Source organism: Parasteatoda tepidariorum, chromosome 6 (assembly GCF_043381705.1).
Source record: "Parasteatoda tepidariorum isolate YZ-2023 chromosome 6, CAS_Ptep_4.0, whole genome shotgun sequence".
Classification (NCBI taxonomy): domain Eukaryota; kingdom Metazoa; phylum Arthropoda; class Arachnida; order Araneae; family Theridiidae; genus Parasteatoda; species Parasteatoda tepidariorum.
Window position 1 is genome coordinate 55,459,683 of NC_092209.1, and position 18,348 is coordinate 55,478,030.

Below are 18,348 nucleotides of genomic sequence, written 5' to 3' on the forward strand. Positions count from 1 at the left end.
GAAAAAATGATATTTATGTGATAACAACGCGATGTTGAAAACAGTACGAAAATTTTATTTGGCAAAATTTTCACCTCAAATTTAATTTTATTGGCGAATTATTATGGATAAACAGTTCTGAACAACTGAGTTGTGAACTCTAAGGAAGTGAAAAGTGTGGCCGAAACTTAGGCTCAAATGTGCAAAGATGGCGTTGACTACTGCTTTGAATCTGTAAGAATTCTTTCGGCTGTAGTAAGAATTGAATTTAGTCACCTAAAATTGTATTAAAATGAAACGCTGACTCTTAAAAATGTTTTTTTTTTCTGAAATGAAGAAAAACTGTGATATGCCCATGAGTTGATATTTTTGGATGCTTGTCATGCTGCAAAGAGCATGAGTATTGTTCATCAGCAAAAAAAGATGTTGGTTTGAAGGGCTAAAGGGCCATTAAATATTTTCAGATTTTATAATATCTGTTTTTTTTTTCTTCAAGAAAGCATATTGCCAGCAACTATAAAATTAACAACATTTTTTTATATATATATTACTCAACCATAATCAATTTCATTTTGCGACTAACAAATAAATGCTATATAGAAAAGATTACATTGACCGAAACTAACATCTGCCTTTAGTGTGTAATTTTGTAAAATAAATTTCTTTAACAAGACGTATATACTATTAATATTTTTTCAAATTTGGAGCATCACATCTTTCATTTCATAACCATCGTTGAACAATCGACCTAATTTTTGAGTTTACGACTATGTTTAACTCCGACGCCTTGTAACTTTGAACCCAATCCCGAAGACAAGTGAGCTTCTGGATCAAGTATTGGAAGAAATTTGTTTTCTTGGAGGACTGTCTGATGAAGCTAATTTGCATTTGCGTTACATGGAGAGAAAAGCCACGAAAACCTCCCACGGTTAGCCTTGTGAAAAGGGGACTTTAACCGTCTACTACTGAGGGTATTTTACGTCTGTACTATGGTCGGTGCGAGGGGGGGGGGCGGCGGAATGAAAATACCAGCTATCTCTGGAATTCGAACTCGGGTCATCTCGCAATATATAAGAAGTGCCAAATCGAGTAAACATCTATCAATGGTTTATTTGTGAAAATTAAATAAAGAGGATTAAAAGTATATTTAGAATTTTTCCTCAGTTGAGTTCGGTTAAGAGGGGAAGGGCTTCTTAAATAAATAGCAGTGCCAATGACCACATTTCTCTAGATACCGTACCCAGTTCGCTCCCCTCACCTGACCCCGTAATGGGCCATTGTTTCCCTATGTAATTTTCCTTAAAAGTCGAAATTTTTCGAATAAAAAATAAAGGTAATTTTTTTTTATAAAATATTTATTTTGCATAATTTAATGTAAGAATTATTTGAAAAAATGTTTATCATAACTAAAGGAACGATCACTTGGATTTAAAAAAAAATGAACTGTTCTTGAAAAAAATATTTAAACTTAAGTATATGCACAATTAGAAGTAATAAATGCGAAGTTATTTTACTTGTTCAAAACACTGAACTGTATAGGTTACTGAATTGTGATACAGGACAATCTAAATAGTACAAACAATGTTCACCAAATCGGCTCAGCTCTTAAGTTTAGCATTAATGTCAATTTAAGTGATTGCACTCTTAAATAAATTATTTTAAAATTGCCTAATCATTTTATTTTAAAAAGTAACAGGTAATTCTTTTTTAAGAAGTTTTCGAATGCTTACACTTTTAAAAGAAATAAATTTTACTGGTGCACCCAAAGTGCCGGTACTTTATACCGTAATTTTATCAAGAATTTTTTTCAGTATTTGGTTCTTAGGTATAAAGAGTTTGATAATCATTGCGTTAAAGTATCTCTTTATAGCTTAAAAATTGCATTGAAAAATTCTTAGTATAAGAGAAAGTGTCACGATTTAAAGATACGAGAAGTGTATATATATATATATATATNTTTAAGAAATATTTTCTAAAATTTTAAATTTAGAAGTTTAGTTTTTTGAGAATTGATTTTCAGATATATATATATATAAAGAAAGAGAGAAAAAACATGGAAAAAAAAACTCTTAATTTCCTTCGTTTCTTTCTTTTTTTCTTTTTATCCTTTATGTATTTAATTATTTTGCTACATAAGCATATATGTTACCATTAAAGTGTTTAATGCAGTTATTTCATAGAATACCTAGTTATTCCATCATATTCAGTTATTCCAATAACTGATCGTGTCCGTTAAAGTGTGTAATATGTTATTAATTTGACACTTTAACTAGTTATTCTATGAAATAACTAGGTATTCTATAAATTAACTAATGAGAGACAGTTAAAGTGTAAAATAAACAATTCATCTAATTTATGCAGCGTATAAATTGTATTTTTGGAAACGTACCATGAAATCATTTGTTGCAACAAGGATTACTAAAATGACACTTGGTATTACAAAGAACATTATTTCTAAAACAAAAACGCTTTTTGTTGACACACTGGGTTTTACACGAACATTTTTTAAATCCCTGACCAGTACCTAAACTTTGAGCTGTAACAACCGACCGGAGCTATATTTCGACATCCAGTACTTCTTCGATTTTAATTAATTTTTTGTTCGCAGACACTGATCTGGGATCGGGAAAAAAATTGTTTTATGCGGCCGTTTCTTGTGCCCAATTGGAAAATTCCTTCTTCGGTTATTTTTATGATGATAGCTAAAATAGATTTGGTATCACCTTTTCCTCTGTCAACTTCAGGCACGGACGGTAAACCCCACAGAGGCTTCAGAATGAGATTTATCCGACATTAATTTCATCTTTTTCGCTTGAATCTCTAAACTTTTTTCTGATTTTTGTCTTTCTCTTTGAACATTAAGTTTATCAAAACACAATTTGCAGATTTTCTGCTCAACTTCATCTTCTGAAACATAATCTTCGAATAATAATAAATCTAATAATAAATGCAGTAGGGGTGGAAGGTAAATGTATTTGTCGTGCGAGATATATGATATAGATTATTTCACACTTTAACGGGTTGCAGATCGTTATTCTATGAAATAACTAGTTAAACCATGAAATACAAGAGAGTTTTACACTTTAACGGACACGATCAGTTATTTCATGGAATAACTAGGTATTCTATAAAATAACGGATTTCATACTTTAACGGTAACATATACACAAGTAGAATGTATATATATCAAGTATACGCGAGCAACGAATTCAAATGAACTTAAACGTACAGAAATCGTTAAAAAATGATTTAAAATGTTTTCGTAATAAGATTGCCAGTTTACAAAATAGGAAAACAGAAGCGTAAATAGATTGATCTTTTATCACGTGTTCTTGCTACTGTTCTGAAGCGCGTTTGATTTGTTAGTTACCTTGGATTGGCCTAAAACCGGATGTGTGCAAGTTAATAATATAATCCTGAATAATTTGAAGTTTTTAATTAATGAGATTGATATTTAATTACGCAATTTTAATGATTTTGGAAAATTAACAATTATTTTAAAAAAAAGAAACCTGATTTTCTCGTTTTGCACAAATTTTTTCAGGGGCTCAATTATTATTTCTGTTAACAATACAATAGACTCAAACAGCAACTTCCAAACACACGGAATTAGAAAAACGAATTAAAAACAGAAAAAAATTGAAAACGAAAGTAAGTTAATGTTAGATAATATTAAGCGCTAAAGCATTTCTTCTTTGGAAATAATTGTTAATTTTCTAAAATCATTAGAATTGTGAAATTAAATATCAACCCTATTAATTATAAACTTTAAAATATCCAATATAATATTATTACCTTGCGCACATCCATTTTCCGGTCAATCCAAGGTAACTAACAAATTAAACGCGCTTCAGTACAGCAGTAAGAACACGACATAAAATATCAATCTACTTACGCTTCGGTTTTCATTTTTTGTAATCTGGCAATCTTATTACGAAAAAATTGAAAATCATTTTTGAAAGATTTCTGTACGTGTAAGTACATTTGAATTCGCTGCTCGCTTATACTTATATATATATATATATATATCGCTCATGGGCTGCAATANTATATATATATATATAAGTATAAGCGAGCAGCGAATGCATACATGCATTCTACTTGTGTATATGCATATGTAGCACGTCCCGCAGTGGACTGATTGTTAAGACACGGTTCCCAGAAGATCACCGAAGTCAAGCATCACTGGCTGCGGTCAGTGTGCGGGTGGGTGACCACTTGGATCAGTCTGAGTAGGGACCGAGGGTGTGCGGTATTGGTCCTCGGGTGTGCGGTATTGGTCCGTAAAGTGCTCGACTTCACGTGCAGGTCGTCGGGCTACCGAAGCGGGGGTGCCATCCCCTCCGCAGAGGATCAAAATTGCGATGGCATGTCTTCGGATCATCCTCCGGGATGCTTCCCAGACCGTCGCCAATAGCCCATTGTGCAGCTCTAGTGCGACATAAATTAACAACAACAACAGCATATGTAGCACAATAAATACACAAAGGATAAAAAGAAAAAAGAGAGAAACGGAGGAAATTATATACTTGCATATACATACTTACTTGTATATATATATATTTATAGATATATATATACTAGAGGGCTCCGCCCCCTTACTCGCTGCCGCTCGCCAACCCCCGATAATTGCTACGCAATTACATTTTTGTTTGCTTCGCGAACAGAATTAAAGTCGTTTTGCTGGAGATTAGCTGGCAATTTTTCTGCAGCAACATCACATAAAGAGAATATGATAGGATTGTAAGAAGTCAGAGGTGCTTATTATCAGTATTATAAACTTCTTATATAAAGCAATTTTAATACAAACAATATTATAAACTTATATAAAGCGAGGAAGCAATATTATTTGACACATTACTATAGGGCAGTGTTTCCCACAGTGTGGTACGCGTACCCCTAGGGGAACCGGAATAATTTAGCGGGGGTACGGGTTTTTATGCGATAACAAAAGAAAAATTTCAAAAATTTTATTTAAAAACAAAGCTAACCGTGGCTATTTTTTTGCAGAGTTAGTGGTGTTAATAATTAGTTAATAATTAGTGGTGTCAACAGCCAGTTGTGATTTTTTTAAACTTCTGTAAAAATTTTTGATAGAAAAAAATACATTCATTTTTTTATTAGTGGCACACAGCATTACGAAAAATTTAGAAAGGCTACACAAAAGTCACAAGTTTGGAAAACACTGCTATAGGGCATTAGCCGGAGATTAATCTCCGTATCCGAAGCACGCGTGGCAGAGCCTAACTCAAATCATTGATGATCTTATAGGATGCCGGAAGTTCCCTATACAGTGCTTCATCCCCCACCCCTGTAATTTAAATTTTAAACTGAAAAAAATTGAAACCTAATGAAAAAAAGAACTTTATAATATGGCAAACAAATTGAAACATGTAATATTAATAAGTTGATGCGGAGTAATATTTCAAAAAGCAAATACCATTGAAAGTAATTGCCCAATTAACTTCAATACTGTCAACTGACAAAATATTTTAGCTTCAATCAGACAAAAAGCAAATTATATAATTAAAACATATGTAACTGAAATTCGGCAAATTAAACTAAGCAATTTAATTTTTATGTCATACTGAATACTAATAAAAAACAAACATTTTATTATAAAACTTTGGAACAACTATCTTTTTACATTGCCACTCAAAATTATTAATAAACACTGGATAATATTGCATTAATGACACTTTTATCTAATGACGTCATAAACAATCGTCTGCATAAAGTTTAGTTCATAATAATCATATATAATCGTATGCATAAATAATCGTTCTGTTCGATCTTTTTATATCTTTACGTAACAAGTGTGAGATTGGTTTTTATTGGAATAGCGATGTTATAATTTTGTGGTTGAGTTAATAAATCTTCCCTTTTATAAACGTAATAGTAGAGTTTTCTTAATTATTTGATTCGAAGTCCTCTGAGCTTTATTTGAAGTCAGCTTGTATTTTGTATTTTTTGACAGCATTATTAAAAATTTTTACCTTTTCACACACATGCGTTCTCAATTTTGATTGGCTGTTTTGTGCGTTACTAACCTCAAACGCAGAGTTCNATTATATAAGGCTGAGTAAACAGCGACCTTTTGTATCTTTCTAATATTAGAAGTTGTGCAAGATAACGTTAGATTTTACCGATTTTCTGATGTTATATAATATTATGTGCTACTTATATATATATATATATATATATATATATATATATATTAATAATTAAAATCACAAAATAATACGAAAGTTCAATATTAATTTTAAAGGTGTTAATATATATTGGAAAAGGTGTTTAAAAGAATCTTTCAGATGAACATCACTGTAGCTTTGATTAATTTTATGTCGATGACAACTAAGCTATCTGGGATTTATTTGCTCAATGAGGATTACGCCACGTGATTATTTTGTTGAAAGCGAACGACAACAATTAAAAAATTTGTCGAACGAGTCTGTGTTTATATTAAGAAGAGAAATATTATAAAAAAAAATATTTATTTTATACATTGAAAAGAAAAGAAATTCGATAATGTGTCCACTTTACTAAAATTCCAGTTAATGCTATTGTTAAAGCTATCTTCAGAGCAATTTTTTTTATCTACAAGAGATTGAAAGACCTTAAGGAAAGCTGATAAAGCACAAAAGCTTTATCGCACTTGAATTGTTCTAAACTTGACCTTCAACTATAGAAATCAAAGCTGAATGAGAAAATAAAGTTTAAGCAAAATTTTAACAAAAATGAAAGAAAGCATAATGTGATAAGCGAGTGATATAATATCGTAGACAGCAAATAAAAAGAACGCCTTCACGTGATTCCTGGTGTACCTAGGGCAGATTTCTTAACCCTCGTGTTTCTCCTATTTTTGAAAAGTAAGTCAACTCTACTTTTAAATATTTTTCCAAATTCAAAGCCATTATAACAATAAGTTTTCAATAAAATAATTCACATCTAGATGATAATGCTTAAAAAAAAGTAAAGAGTTTAAAAAAAAAAAAAAAAACAATAATTGAAATTCATATAAATTATCATTGATGGAACATTGTGAAAATAGTATTTGCCTCTTAATAAGCTGTATAGTTCGTTAGTACGGTTGAAAGAGTATTGTTTCAGTCATATGAACCGTTATTTTTGAAAGTGGAATAAGTCTATTAGGAGCTAAAAATTTTTATTTCTTTTTACAATTTTAATAATCATCACTGCATATGGAAGTTAAATCAAATTGTAGTGTAAAAAACAAATACCCAAGTTGATGAACCTTCATCCATATTTTTAAATCCATTCAAAAGTTAACCCTTAAATATCTCAACTTAGGAAAAAAGAACTGTTTCACTATCAAAATCAACGGCACATATCATAAAAGAATAATAAAACATTATTTTTGTAATTATTTTAATTGAAAACGCGCTGAATAAACATTTTAATTGAAGATGCGTTTAAAAAGTGCTTTTAGAAGTGTAATTTGCAAAAAAATTAGATTTACATATTTAAAATTTTTTTTTTCGTGTTAAATAATTTAATTTGTAAAAATGGATGATGAAAGACAATATGTGCTTAAAAATTAAAATAAGTTTTATATTCGTCTATTGTTATTCATAATTGTAAGTTTGAAGCACAGTAAAATCAGACATTTAAACTAAGTACAAGAAAAAAAATGCAATTATAATGCACAAAATTAAACATATTTAACGTGACACATAGCATAAGAGATTTAAAGAATTCAGAAATTTACGCTGAATGATAAAATACATAATGTAAAAATTTAGAACTAAGTTGGGTTAGTTTTAAACTACAGAAATGCAAATCAAGTTATTTAAATTCTTAGAGTTCTTATCGTTCATCTTTGAAAAAAGATATTTCATTGTATTTTGAATAGGTATTTTAATATTTTCACTATGATCTTTTTTATTTTAAAATTTTTATAATGTTTCTAAAACTCGCAACACAGAATCCAACCTAAGAAAAAAAAAACGTTCTTAAGAAAACGTATAGCAGGGAAAACTTCAAATTCCCTAATCACTCTTTTGTTTATTTCAACTATTTTTATATGCGGAAGAAAAATTGTTTTTTGATATTAAAAATTAAATAAAATATCGAAAAATAATTTAAGTACCACAAATTAAAATTCGTTCTCAACTCATTTTTGCCTAAAATCTTTTTAAAAAATTATTCGTTTTATCAAAAAACAGAAAAAGTGGTGGAACAAATATTTCATTTCTAAGATTTATTTAGGAAAATTAAAATAGTTTTGTCTGCTATATTGTAATAATGGTACAAACACTTATATTTGAATCTGAATTTCAAGCACTGTCACAGCTGCTAATATTTTACACTTCCTTTTTAAGATTCTTTGCATTAATAGTGATATAACATTTCAATTTCATTTTATTAGCATGATTTTTTTCAACAACGCAGCTTCTTTAAATACCGAAATAAAAGTGTTTTAATTTATTTATGTGTAGAGGTGGTTAATATCTTTTAGAACAATTTCATTAAATGAAGATAAAAATATTAACGAATGCATTTTATAACCACTTTAAATATTAACATCAATAAAGCTTAAGTGGAACAATGTGCACTACTTCTCTGGACTGTCAAAGAGAAAAATATACATTTGTTGAAAACAAATCTGTGCTTTTTTTCGCATCAGTGCTTTTCATATGCAGACCACTTTTTGTGGCCGGTGTAAATAGGCTAACATAAAATAATACGCATAACATCACTTTTTACCTTAAATTAAAAAAGATGGTTAGAAATAATTACTTAAACATAATTCATCCACGTTTTACATGGAACAAGAAAGGTAACAAATCTTATTACGCCTGTATTTGAATTAGCTGTTTTCCTCTATTTTACGTAATTCGTTGTAGAACTATTTTATATTGTTACTTTTTTTATTTTATATAATATATATTAATAACAGTGTTTCGAATATTTCTTTCAGAACACTCACTCAAGGATGGCAACAGCTGGCAAGGTACAGTATACTGTTTGTTACTTTGCAACAGATGAAATTAAAGTAGCGATATTAGCTCTAATTTTAAAGTGTAATACAATTGATGGATTGAAATACTTTAAGAAAATATTTTGATTATAATTTCAAAGTTAAACTAAAAGTATTGTAAAGTTTAAAAATATTAAAGAATTTATAAAAGCAGACGATTGTAAAGTCTAAAAATATTAAAGAAATAATGGGTTTGCAAAATCATAATTAAAATAAAGTAAACGCATAAAGAGATAAACTTAAAAATAAAAGCAGACGATTAAATTAGAAGTCAATATTTAGAACGACAGAGTTGTTGATTCTTTTTAGATTAGTTTTATTGTGGAATTTGAGTTTCCTTATATCCCGTTACGGGTTTTCTAGTTGTTTATGATGTTTTCACTATCCCGTTACGGGTATTGCATATTTCTTAATGTTTGTGTTTGTTAATAAAAGTTTTTATTTAAAAGAAAAACTGAATAGTTCTTGATATAGCTTATGATACGTTACAGTATGTTTACAGTTTTTGCATGCAAATTAATTTATAAATTTTTGTGTGTCGTTCTGATAATATTTTTCTGTAAGATTTATGTTTTTTTTTGTATCACTTTCTGTATTGTCCCCAAATCCATTTTTTTTAACAAATACAACATAATTATTCAACATTAATTATTAAGTTATTATTTTCGAGATTTTTCAAATTTGTTATTATTTTCACGTGTTTTCAAATTTGCTACGATTTTTTGCGAATTCTAAAACTTATTATTTTTTCACGGTTTTTTTTTTATTTGTTATTTTTCCAGAAATTAGAAGTATTTTATTTCCCAGTCTAAGTACAAATGCTCTTCTAAAGTGAGCTTAATTTTTATGATAAAAAAATTTTTGCTTATCAATACCTAACTTTTGATTTCAAAGTCTGAATCCTTATTTAATCAAAGAAGATTCCACAAATAATTATGACTTTTAAAGTATATAAAACATTATTTTATTGTAATTAAATATGCTTTTCAGAGAAAAAGTTTAAGTTGAATTTGAATAAACCATAACTTTTACTTCGATACTTTTACTTTTTTTAATAAAATATTGTTTAAGTTTAATGGGGCTGTGCATCTTTAAAACGTGACTTTTGAACAATTTTCTCTGAATTTAGTTGAAATAAATCCCTGACTTTTTACATTCTGAAATAGTCAAAATTTCATCCTCATGATTCATATCTTTACAATTTACAGGAAAGTTGATTTTAATTTGAAATTTTCTACTTATGTATAGGTTACAACTTTCGCTTTTTTCAAAAACGCAATAACTTTTTTTTTCCTTACAATCATCTCACAATTTGTTTAGCTTATATATATTTATTTTTATTGGGGAGAAAACATTTGTACGAGAAAATATTTGACTATAAAAGCCGATTCTTTTCCCTTTTATCAACAACTTTCGAGAAATTTATTACAATTTTTCAGAAATTTTTCTATACATTTTACGCTGAAACAAAAAAATGATTGAAATTAAAAGAAAAGCCAAAAGTGCTGATATAAACAAAGGACAATTTTAGCTCTTAATGTAAGCTTAAAGTAAAGAACAAAATCCAGACTTCGAAAATACTTATATAATGGACTAAATTATTCTACATACAGAGGAAATGAACTTAGCGTAATAAAAAGTGAAAGAGAAATGTTTTCTTTTTAATGTTCGGTTATCCATTAAGTAAGTGACAAACTTTTATAAATTCATCTTTGATAATCAAATTATCTATATATATATTTCTCTTACACGGCGATAAAAAAAGGCCTCATTACAACTCCCCGAATGGCAACACTAGAAAATAGACCAATCATTGCTGCTAAAAATGTCACATGGCAAATGTCACATGAGGTGGCTCAACATATAGCGCTTTTAAAAACGGAAACAATAACCAGAGTGAGCATTATCAGGTTGTTCAATTCAGATTCATGCCCTAAAAACATGATAATATTTAATTTAAACTCNTCTATGTATAGAAAGTTTTCTGTATTTCTGTTCGTTTTTAGTCTTAGCATTAATTATCATTTACGGAACTTAAATATCTAGGCAGGTTGATAACAAAGATCAGCAGTTAACTTGGCTACCTCACAAAATTTCCTAAAAGAATATTTTCTATTTAATTTGTATACAGATAAACTTGCATCTAAACAATTATCCATAAATGTCTAACTCTCTTTTCTTTACTAATATTAATTAAACAATGTTCTGAAATATATATCTAAGTTTGCCCTAGGAATAAAAGAGAGCAAGGCACTTACTCGCAAAAAAGGACACTTAGAGATTTAAAAGGGCAATCACTTACAAATTTATCAAAATATGTAACATTATGTAATAACTGAATGGTCCTCAATTTAGCCTTTTTATAATTTACAACAATAACCCTTTTATGCTATTTTATGTGTATATTTCACAAAGTAATTCTCACTCATTATCAAAATAACAGAAAAAGTTCAAGCTTTTGAAAAATAATTAAAGGCACTCTCTGTGTATAAATTTTTTTTGTAAACTTAAAAAAAAGGGATTATTTGATGAAAAACTTAAAAACTTTTTTTATATTTTAAACTGAAAGTTATGAGAAAATAAACATTTAAAGGAACATTTTTAAATAAAAAGGTATTTATTAAAAAAAACTTAAAATCACTAAAAAATTCATTGATTTATTTACCCCCTCCCAAATAAAAGATGTAAAAATCTCTAAGAATCTCTCTCGTGCGAATTTTAGCTGTCTAACTAGACAATATAAAAAAAAATCTTACTAAAATAAAGGAATGAAATTAAAAGTTAAATAAATATCAATAACGAAATACATCAAGAATGGACTTCTCATTTACTTATTTTTAAGTTTTAAACTGAAAGTTATGAGGAAATAAACATGTAAAGGTGCATTTTTAAATAAAAAGATATTTATTTAAAAAAATTAATGGTATAGCTTAAAATCACTAAGAAATTCATTAATTTTTAACTTATTCATAATAAAATCCCCAATAAAAAATGTTGATATCTTTAAGGCTGAATCTCATGTGAATTTTTAGCTATATAAATCTTACTAAATAATAAGAAAAATCTTACTAAATTAAAGGAGTGAAATTAAAAGTTAAATAAATAACAATAACGAAATACATCAGAAATGGACTTCTCATTAAAACAGCTGGTTAAGAAAACAATCTTTTCCTGGAAAAATAAAATAAAAATGCAGTGTTTTTAAGGATGGCGGCTTATTTTTACAAAAAGGGCAAGGTGCTAATATTTAAATTAGTTTGTATATTTAAATTTGCTCATTTAGATATATTTTAAATATTCTGTATAAGTTTTAGGTGAGAATGTCTAAATATTACTGTATTGCATCTATTTAATTGTTCTACAATATTTTTATCACTTCTATTTTATGTAACATTTCAAGCTTACTGAACTAAATTTTTGTATTCCAAAATTTTTTTAACATGAGTTACTGTTATGTAAACTGTTCATTTCTTACTCAGTTTTTTTTTTTTTTTTTTTAAGATATAGGTTTTTCTTTCTGTATCAGAAATTTCATTACCATACTAATACAGTAGTTTTGGCAGAATTTTTTACTCTTTTCTGTCTGTGTGCATAACTGCATTACTAGTAAAGGAGTTACTAGTGGTTGGTAGGGCGTTAGGCCCAAAAGGACATGAGTCTTATTCCAGTCGCCTTCCCCGTGTAATAAATGGAGACTGGCACATTTAAACCTGTCGGGCAACGAAGTCCTCCAAGCTCCCGTAACAAATCAATACCTCTGGATTAATCGTCCTCTGGTTCAGGTCAAAATTACGATCCGTGGATGCATGAATGGATGGATGTATGATTGAGTCATCCTTTTAAAACGGACTGTGAAGTGTGTTAGGTTGAAGACGTACTTAAATAGAAAAAAAGTCAGTAAGTTTCTGACAAAACATCTTTTTTTTAAGCATTTTAATTAATATCTGCGTTTGTAGTTAACTAATAAAATATTACCTAATATAATACCCAACTATTGCTAGAATTATTTCTGAGTAACCAAAACATTCTATCGCATTTTTGATTTGTATGCATTTTAGTATAAATATTAAAATTTTATACTGATGCATTTCATATTTTGAGTACCATTAGTTACCACACTGATATTAAACTATCTTTTTTACAAGCAAATAAATTTCACTTGTAAACAGATTTTATGCATATAAAATGCACTAATTGCAACAGAAAATAAATTTAATATTTTTTAAGTCTGAACATCTCTTATTTAAATTTTATTTTCCAATTAAAATTTAAAATTGCTAAAGATTATTTAAATTTTTTTAATAAATTTTGAGTGATTTATTAAATTCAAATATTTTCCTTACTTAAAATAAAAGTTATGCTCAGTTTTATGAGGTTAATGCTCTGAATGTTAAATGATAATTACTTATCAGTTAAACAAATATGCATATACTTTAACTCCTGGGTGAACTTCGTGTAGAATTTTATCTTTGTATCAGCATAACCTAGATAATATTACCATTTGAAAATGTTTGCACAAAAATGAACATAAAGAGTGCATAAACTTATGGGAATTTTTTTATGTAACCTAATTAATTACACTCTTTGGCTAATGTATCAGGTAAATTAAGTAAATATTTAATTTCTGACATCAACTTATTCTTAATCTCTAGGATAAGAAAATCGCGTGACACGAATACATTCAATTAGCTAAGAAAAGATAAGAAAAAAAGTTGTACGATTTAGCAATATAATTCTTGAGAAAGTATAACTTATTGTACAGTAAAAAAAAATAAGATTTCCTTTTTTAAAAACAATGTACACTATTTATTTTTAAAATGGATTTTCATTAAACAGTAACATCATAAGTTCTTCGTTTAATTCTTAGTAAACAATTGTAGACTGTTGCCTCCATGTCTGTATACAATCAGTTTTTTTTTTCAGTGATAACTCTTAGCATTATATAACAATTGTCTAAAGTCAGTAATTGTAACAGAATTTTGTTTCTAATGATAAAAACAAGAACTCAATCCTTTGATTATAAAATAACATTTTTAACTAAGTAATAACCTTACAATTTCAGATACTGATTTACACTTTGATCCTACCGTTTTATCAAAGTGCTCTTTTATCGACTCTGGAAAACCAAATTAAATTTGGTTTTCCAGATTTTTCTCAACCAAATTTAATTTGGTTCTATTAGCTACCACGCACCTTTCTTTTTTCTCAATTTCTACTATTAGATCACACTTTCCCTATATGCATTTATATATCTTGTTCAAATTTCAAATCATTAATAGAATACTTTTTATTCATCCAAGAATAGAATACTTTTTATTCAAGTTCAAATAATTTTTTTAAACTTGCAGTGGATGACACTTGTTGTTAATACAGTTTTTTCAAATATTAACTAATTAAATAAATTTAATTGATTAGTTTTAGTTTTATGTGAGAGATAATTTTTTTAAAAATTATTTAATAAAAAGTAACTAAAATAAAATTTTTCTTTGTTAGCCTAAGTAATTTTCTTTTATATATATTGCTTGTTTTTAAAATAATTTTTGAAATTATTCATGAGTGTTTATGATTATGGCGCTCATGTTTTGAGCAACAGAATAAGAAAAAAAAGGAGAATTTCATTTCTTATGAATAATTTTTCGCATTGTTAAAAATTTGCTTTTTTTAGCGACATTGATGCCTTACTCAGTAGTACTTGCTTTTAAGATAATAGCTCAAAACATAGCCTTGATAGCGTTCTTAATAAAATCCTCAAAGGATTCTTTGTTTTGGGTGATGGAACTTTTTTCACTGCTTAGCATATATGCAAAAAATGCTTTATTTTAACCTAAAGTAGCCGTTTAAAAATAATAATTATTAATAATTTTTTTGCTAGTTTTATGAGTTCTTGCGCACAATAAAGCATATAAACTCGTTTTTTTCTAAATTTTATTTTATTGCTTTCAAAAACATTGTCGAAAGTAGTCGGATACATAAAAGAAAAATTGAGTTTCAATTTGCACGTTTAGGTTATCGTGCCTGGGCAGGGATAGCCTGGTCGGTAGGGAGCCATGTCCGATAGTTCGTGGGTTCGAACCCCGCTGACCGAAGACTCCCCGTCTAGTAAATGGAGACTGATGCACGTTAAATCTGTCGAGTCGCAAAGTCCTCCATGTTCCCATAACAAATCAATACCTCTAGGGGTACTGGATTGGAGATCGATCGTTCTCTGATTCAAGTCAAAATTAAGATCTGTGGATGAATGAATGGATGTATGAATGGGCCCGCCCTATAAGCGGGTGTGACGTATGACTGTGACGGAAGTCGAATTCTTGGCCATAGATGGTGTCACTGGAAAACAAGAACAATCGCACCCATCTGCCTGAAAAACAGGCATGCATATGACTGAATCAGACTATCATGCCTTATTGATCCAGGGATTTAATCCCTTCCTTCTCGCTCGCGTGAAAATGACGGGGTGAGTTTTCGCCCTCTATTTTTCGCTCCCCTTAAATTTCCGGGCTGAAGTGTTCAGTAGTAACGTGCCAATAAGAATAAAACTAATTCATTTTTTTTAAACCCGAAAACATTTTATTTCTCATTTTACTCACCAGATGGCAGTACCAGGATATTTTCTAGGTAATTGTAGATAGTTTATTTTAAACTGGATGTCAGCACTAATCAACTACATGCATTTGGCAAAATCGACACTTTTATGACTGTTTTCTTGAAAATTAATCGATCGTTAAGGGGCTAATTGAAGCGAAGAGTAGAAGTCTTTCGAATTCAAGCAACGACTTTTTCTTCTAATTTGAACAAAGAATTCTGAGTCACTCACTTTTCACTTACGAAACCATTGATTTTGGAAACATTAAAACATTAAAAGACAAACATATTTTGATTTGAAATAATTATCATTGCTATAAATATGCTTCGAATTTCAGGTTCATTCTTTTCAGGAATGCAAAATAGTGACGAGCGAAAATTTTATTCCAGCTAGTGTCTTTAGAACTCAAATTTTTAATGTCAAAAATAATTCGATGAAACATAATCAAAATTATTTTTCAGCCAATCACCTGCCGAGCTGCAGTTGTATGGGAAGTGGGACAACAATACTCCATTGAAAAAGTCGAAGTAGATGTTCCAAAAAAAGGAGAAGTTCGAGTTAGAGTATGTGAAATTTCACAGTGATTTTTTTTCTAAAAAAACATTATTACAGCTAGGTATGTGGATGGAATCTTTACTCAAAACCATACTTTAAAAACGAAGTGAACAACTCTAATGGTGGTTTTTTTTTTATTATTTCGAATACTGAGCTAGCAACAAACAAGCTAATATTGTCAAATTATGTCTACTGTTATAAACTCTAATACTACGAAATTTTTTTGATTTAAAAATTTAATTGCCTTAGGAAAATATGAAGATGATTATAAAAGTCTCAAGCTCTCAAAAAATAGTCACCCACTCTCTAGACTTGTCAGACGTAAAGTAAAGCCATAGTTTAAAAAAAACATTCCCAAAACTTGAGAGGCATTTAAGTTTGACAAGTCTAAAGAAATGACATCTGTTTTTGAATGCTTGAAACTTGTCGACTTTTATTACCATTTTTATATTTTTGAGTCCAATGAAGTTTTTAAGGAAGTATAATACCTCTTCAGTTTCTTGGTATTATTATTAACTACGATATTATGTTTGACTTATTCAGATCATATACTTGGGTATTATATCTATTAGCAGTGATACGCTTACATCATTGATAAAGCGTAATGCCCTGACACAAATTTAACAAGTATAATATAAACTTCAAAAACCGTAAAACATAATGCAATTTTCTGCCTCTAACTATATTTTAAATAAAAACTATTTCAAAAATCTACTACCACAATCATTTATATTTTTTTAAGCTTCAAACATTTCATTAATATACGCAATAAAGTGAAATTATTAGTAATCTATTAAATTTCGGAAAAAATCACAAAATTGTAAGAAATTGTGTTTTCAAATTAATAGATTGAAAATAGTCTGAGGGATCATTAAAGTTATTCAATTACAATCGTGCAACTACTAGATATGGAGAGTACCTTGAACACAAAAGTACGGTCCAAAAATTGAACTACAAATTTAGATTGTTATTTTTTATATGGTGGTAGATTTTTCGTTTTGGGGACCATCCTCAAATTAAAGTTTAGGACAAGCGATAGGGAGGACTCAACAAGAAGTGGGGCATCACATATTTTGGTTAAAATAAAATTTTTAAGTAGACTGGTTAAATATTTATTTATTTAATTTTCATATTTTTTCCTATTTTTCATCAAAATCAGTACCTTTCTAATCATTTTTATCCATACGAGGTACTGTGAAACAAGCAATTAAAGTATTATAATAGTAAAGATTTTGGAACACGATCTGTGGCGTATTTTGTTTGTAATCTTCTAGCATTCGTTGATGTAATATAGCATTTGGTAAGATATGACATTCCATGCCAAAGAGGTATAAAAATATTTTTAAAAAATTTGCCATAATTTATGGATGGTCCCTTATATCGTTGTATTTCCCAATTAAGTCTTTATTGAGCGTTACAGAGATTAATTTTTATTCAGGTTATAGATTTTTTTTATAACTCCACTGCATATTTCTCAACTGAAGATATTTTGAGCCATCTACAACACATGTAAATACTTTATTAATTTCCACGAGTGTAATATAAGAACGTTTACTTGTGAAACAAATTTACTTTCTTAATTCATTATAATTCTGCGGAATTCTCATAACGGTGCTTTACATATAATTGGTTTCATTTCGTAAAAAATTGCACTTAACACAAAATTGTGTACAATTTTACCTTACATATAATGCAATTATATTTTCAGATGACATCAGCTGGCCTTTGTCATTCAGACGTTCATATGCAGCATGGAAGTGACAAAAATTGGTCATTCCCAACTGTCCTAGGCCACGAAGGTGCTGGTATAATCGAAAGTCTAGGAGAAGGCGTTGATAGGTTTGAAAAAGGTAATGCTCCAAACTCTTAAAGATAAATTCGTACAGAACAACGCAGTATTACTTGTCTTATAAAAATTAGAACAGAAAAACACAGTGCTTCTAGTTTTCATAGAATTCGCACAAAACAATATTGATTGTTGTTCAGAAAAAATCATATTGTTTAATGAGTTTTTTGTTGTTGTTATTTTTTCCAACACAAGGGAATCAGAAGTATACCACTTTTAAAATTGATATTGTTTTAAAACAAAAATTTAAACTTTAAAAACTAAAACAAATTAAACTTAACTATATATATATATATATATATATTCATGTAAGTACATCTGATTTCGCTACTCGCTTTATAGTTTTTGTTTTATACTGCTTTTTCTTTTTCTTTTATTTTATTT

The 18,348-nt window shown here is 28.7% G+C and overlaps 1 protein-coding gene across 2 annotated transcripts in view; it reads left to right on the forward strand.

The window, feature by feature from the left end:
• The window catches only part of LOC107446065 (alcohol dehydrogenase class-3 chain L), a 170,559-nt gene that overhangs the window by 141,281 nt on the left and 10,930 nt on the right, over positions 1-18,348 (forward strand). The window contains exons 1-4 of one of the 2 annotated variants that reach the window (XM_016060598.4): positions 6,401-6,848; positions 8,921-8,953; positions 16,025-16,126; positions 17,827-17,968. In XM_016060598.4, coding sequence (XP_015916084.1) covers positions 8,936-8,953; positions 16,025-16,126; positions 17,827-17,968 — 262 coding nt within the window. In that variant the 5' untranslated portion in view covers positions 6,401-6,848; positions 8,921-8,935. Of the gene's footprint in view, positions 1-6,400; positions 6,849-8,920; positions 8,954-16,024; positions 16,127-17,826; positions 17,969-18,348 lie in introns of those variants that run through there. The other variant, XM_071182399.1, reaches the window with a different exon arrangement.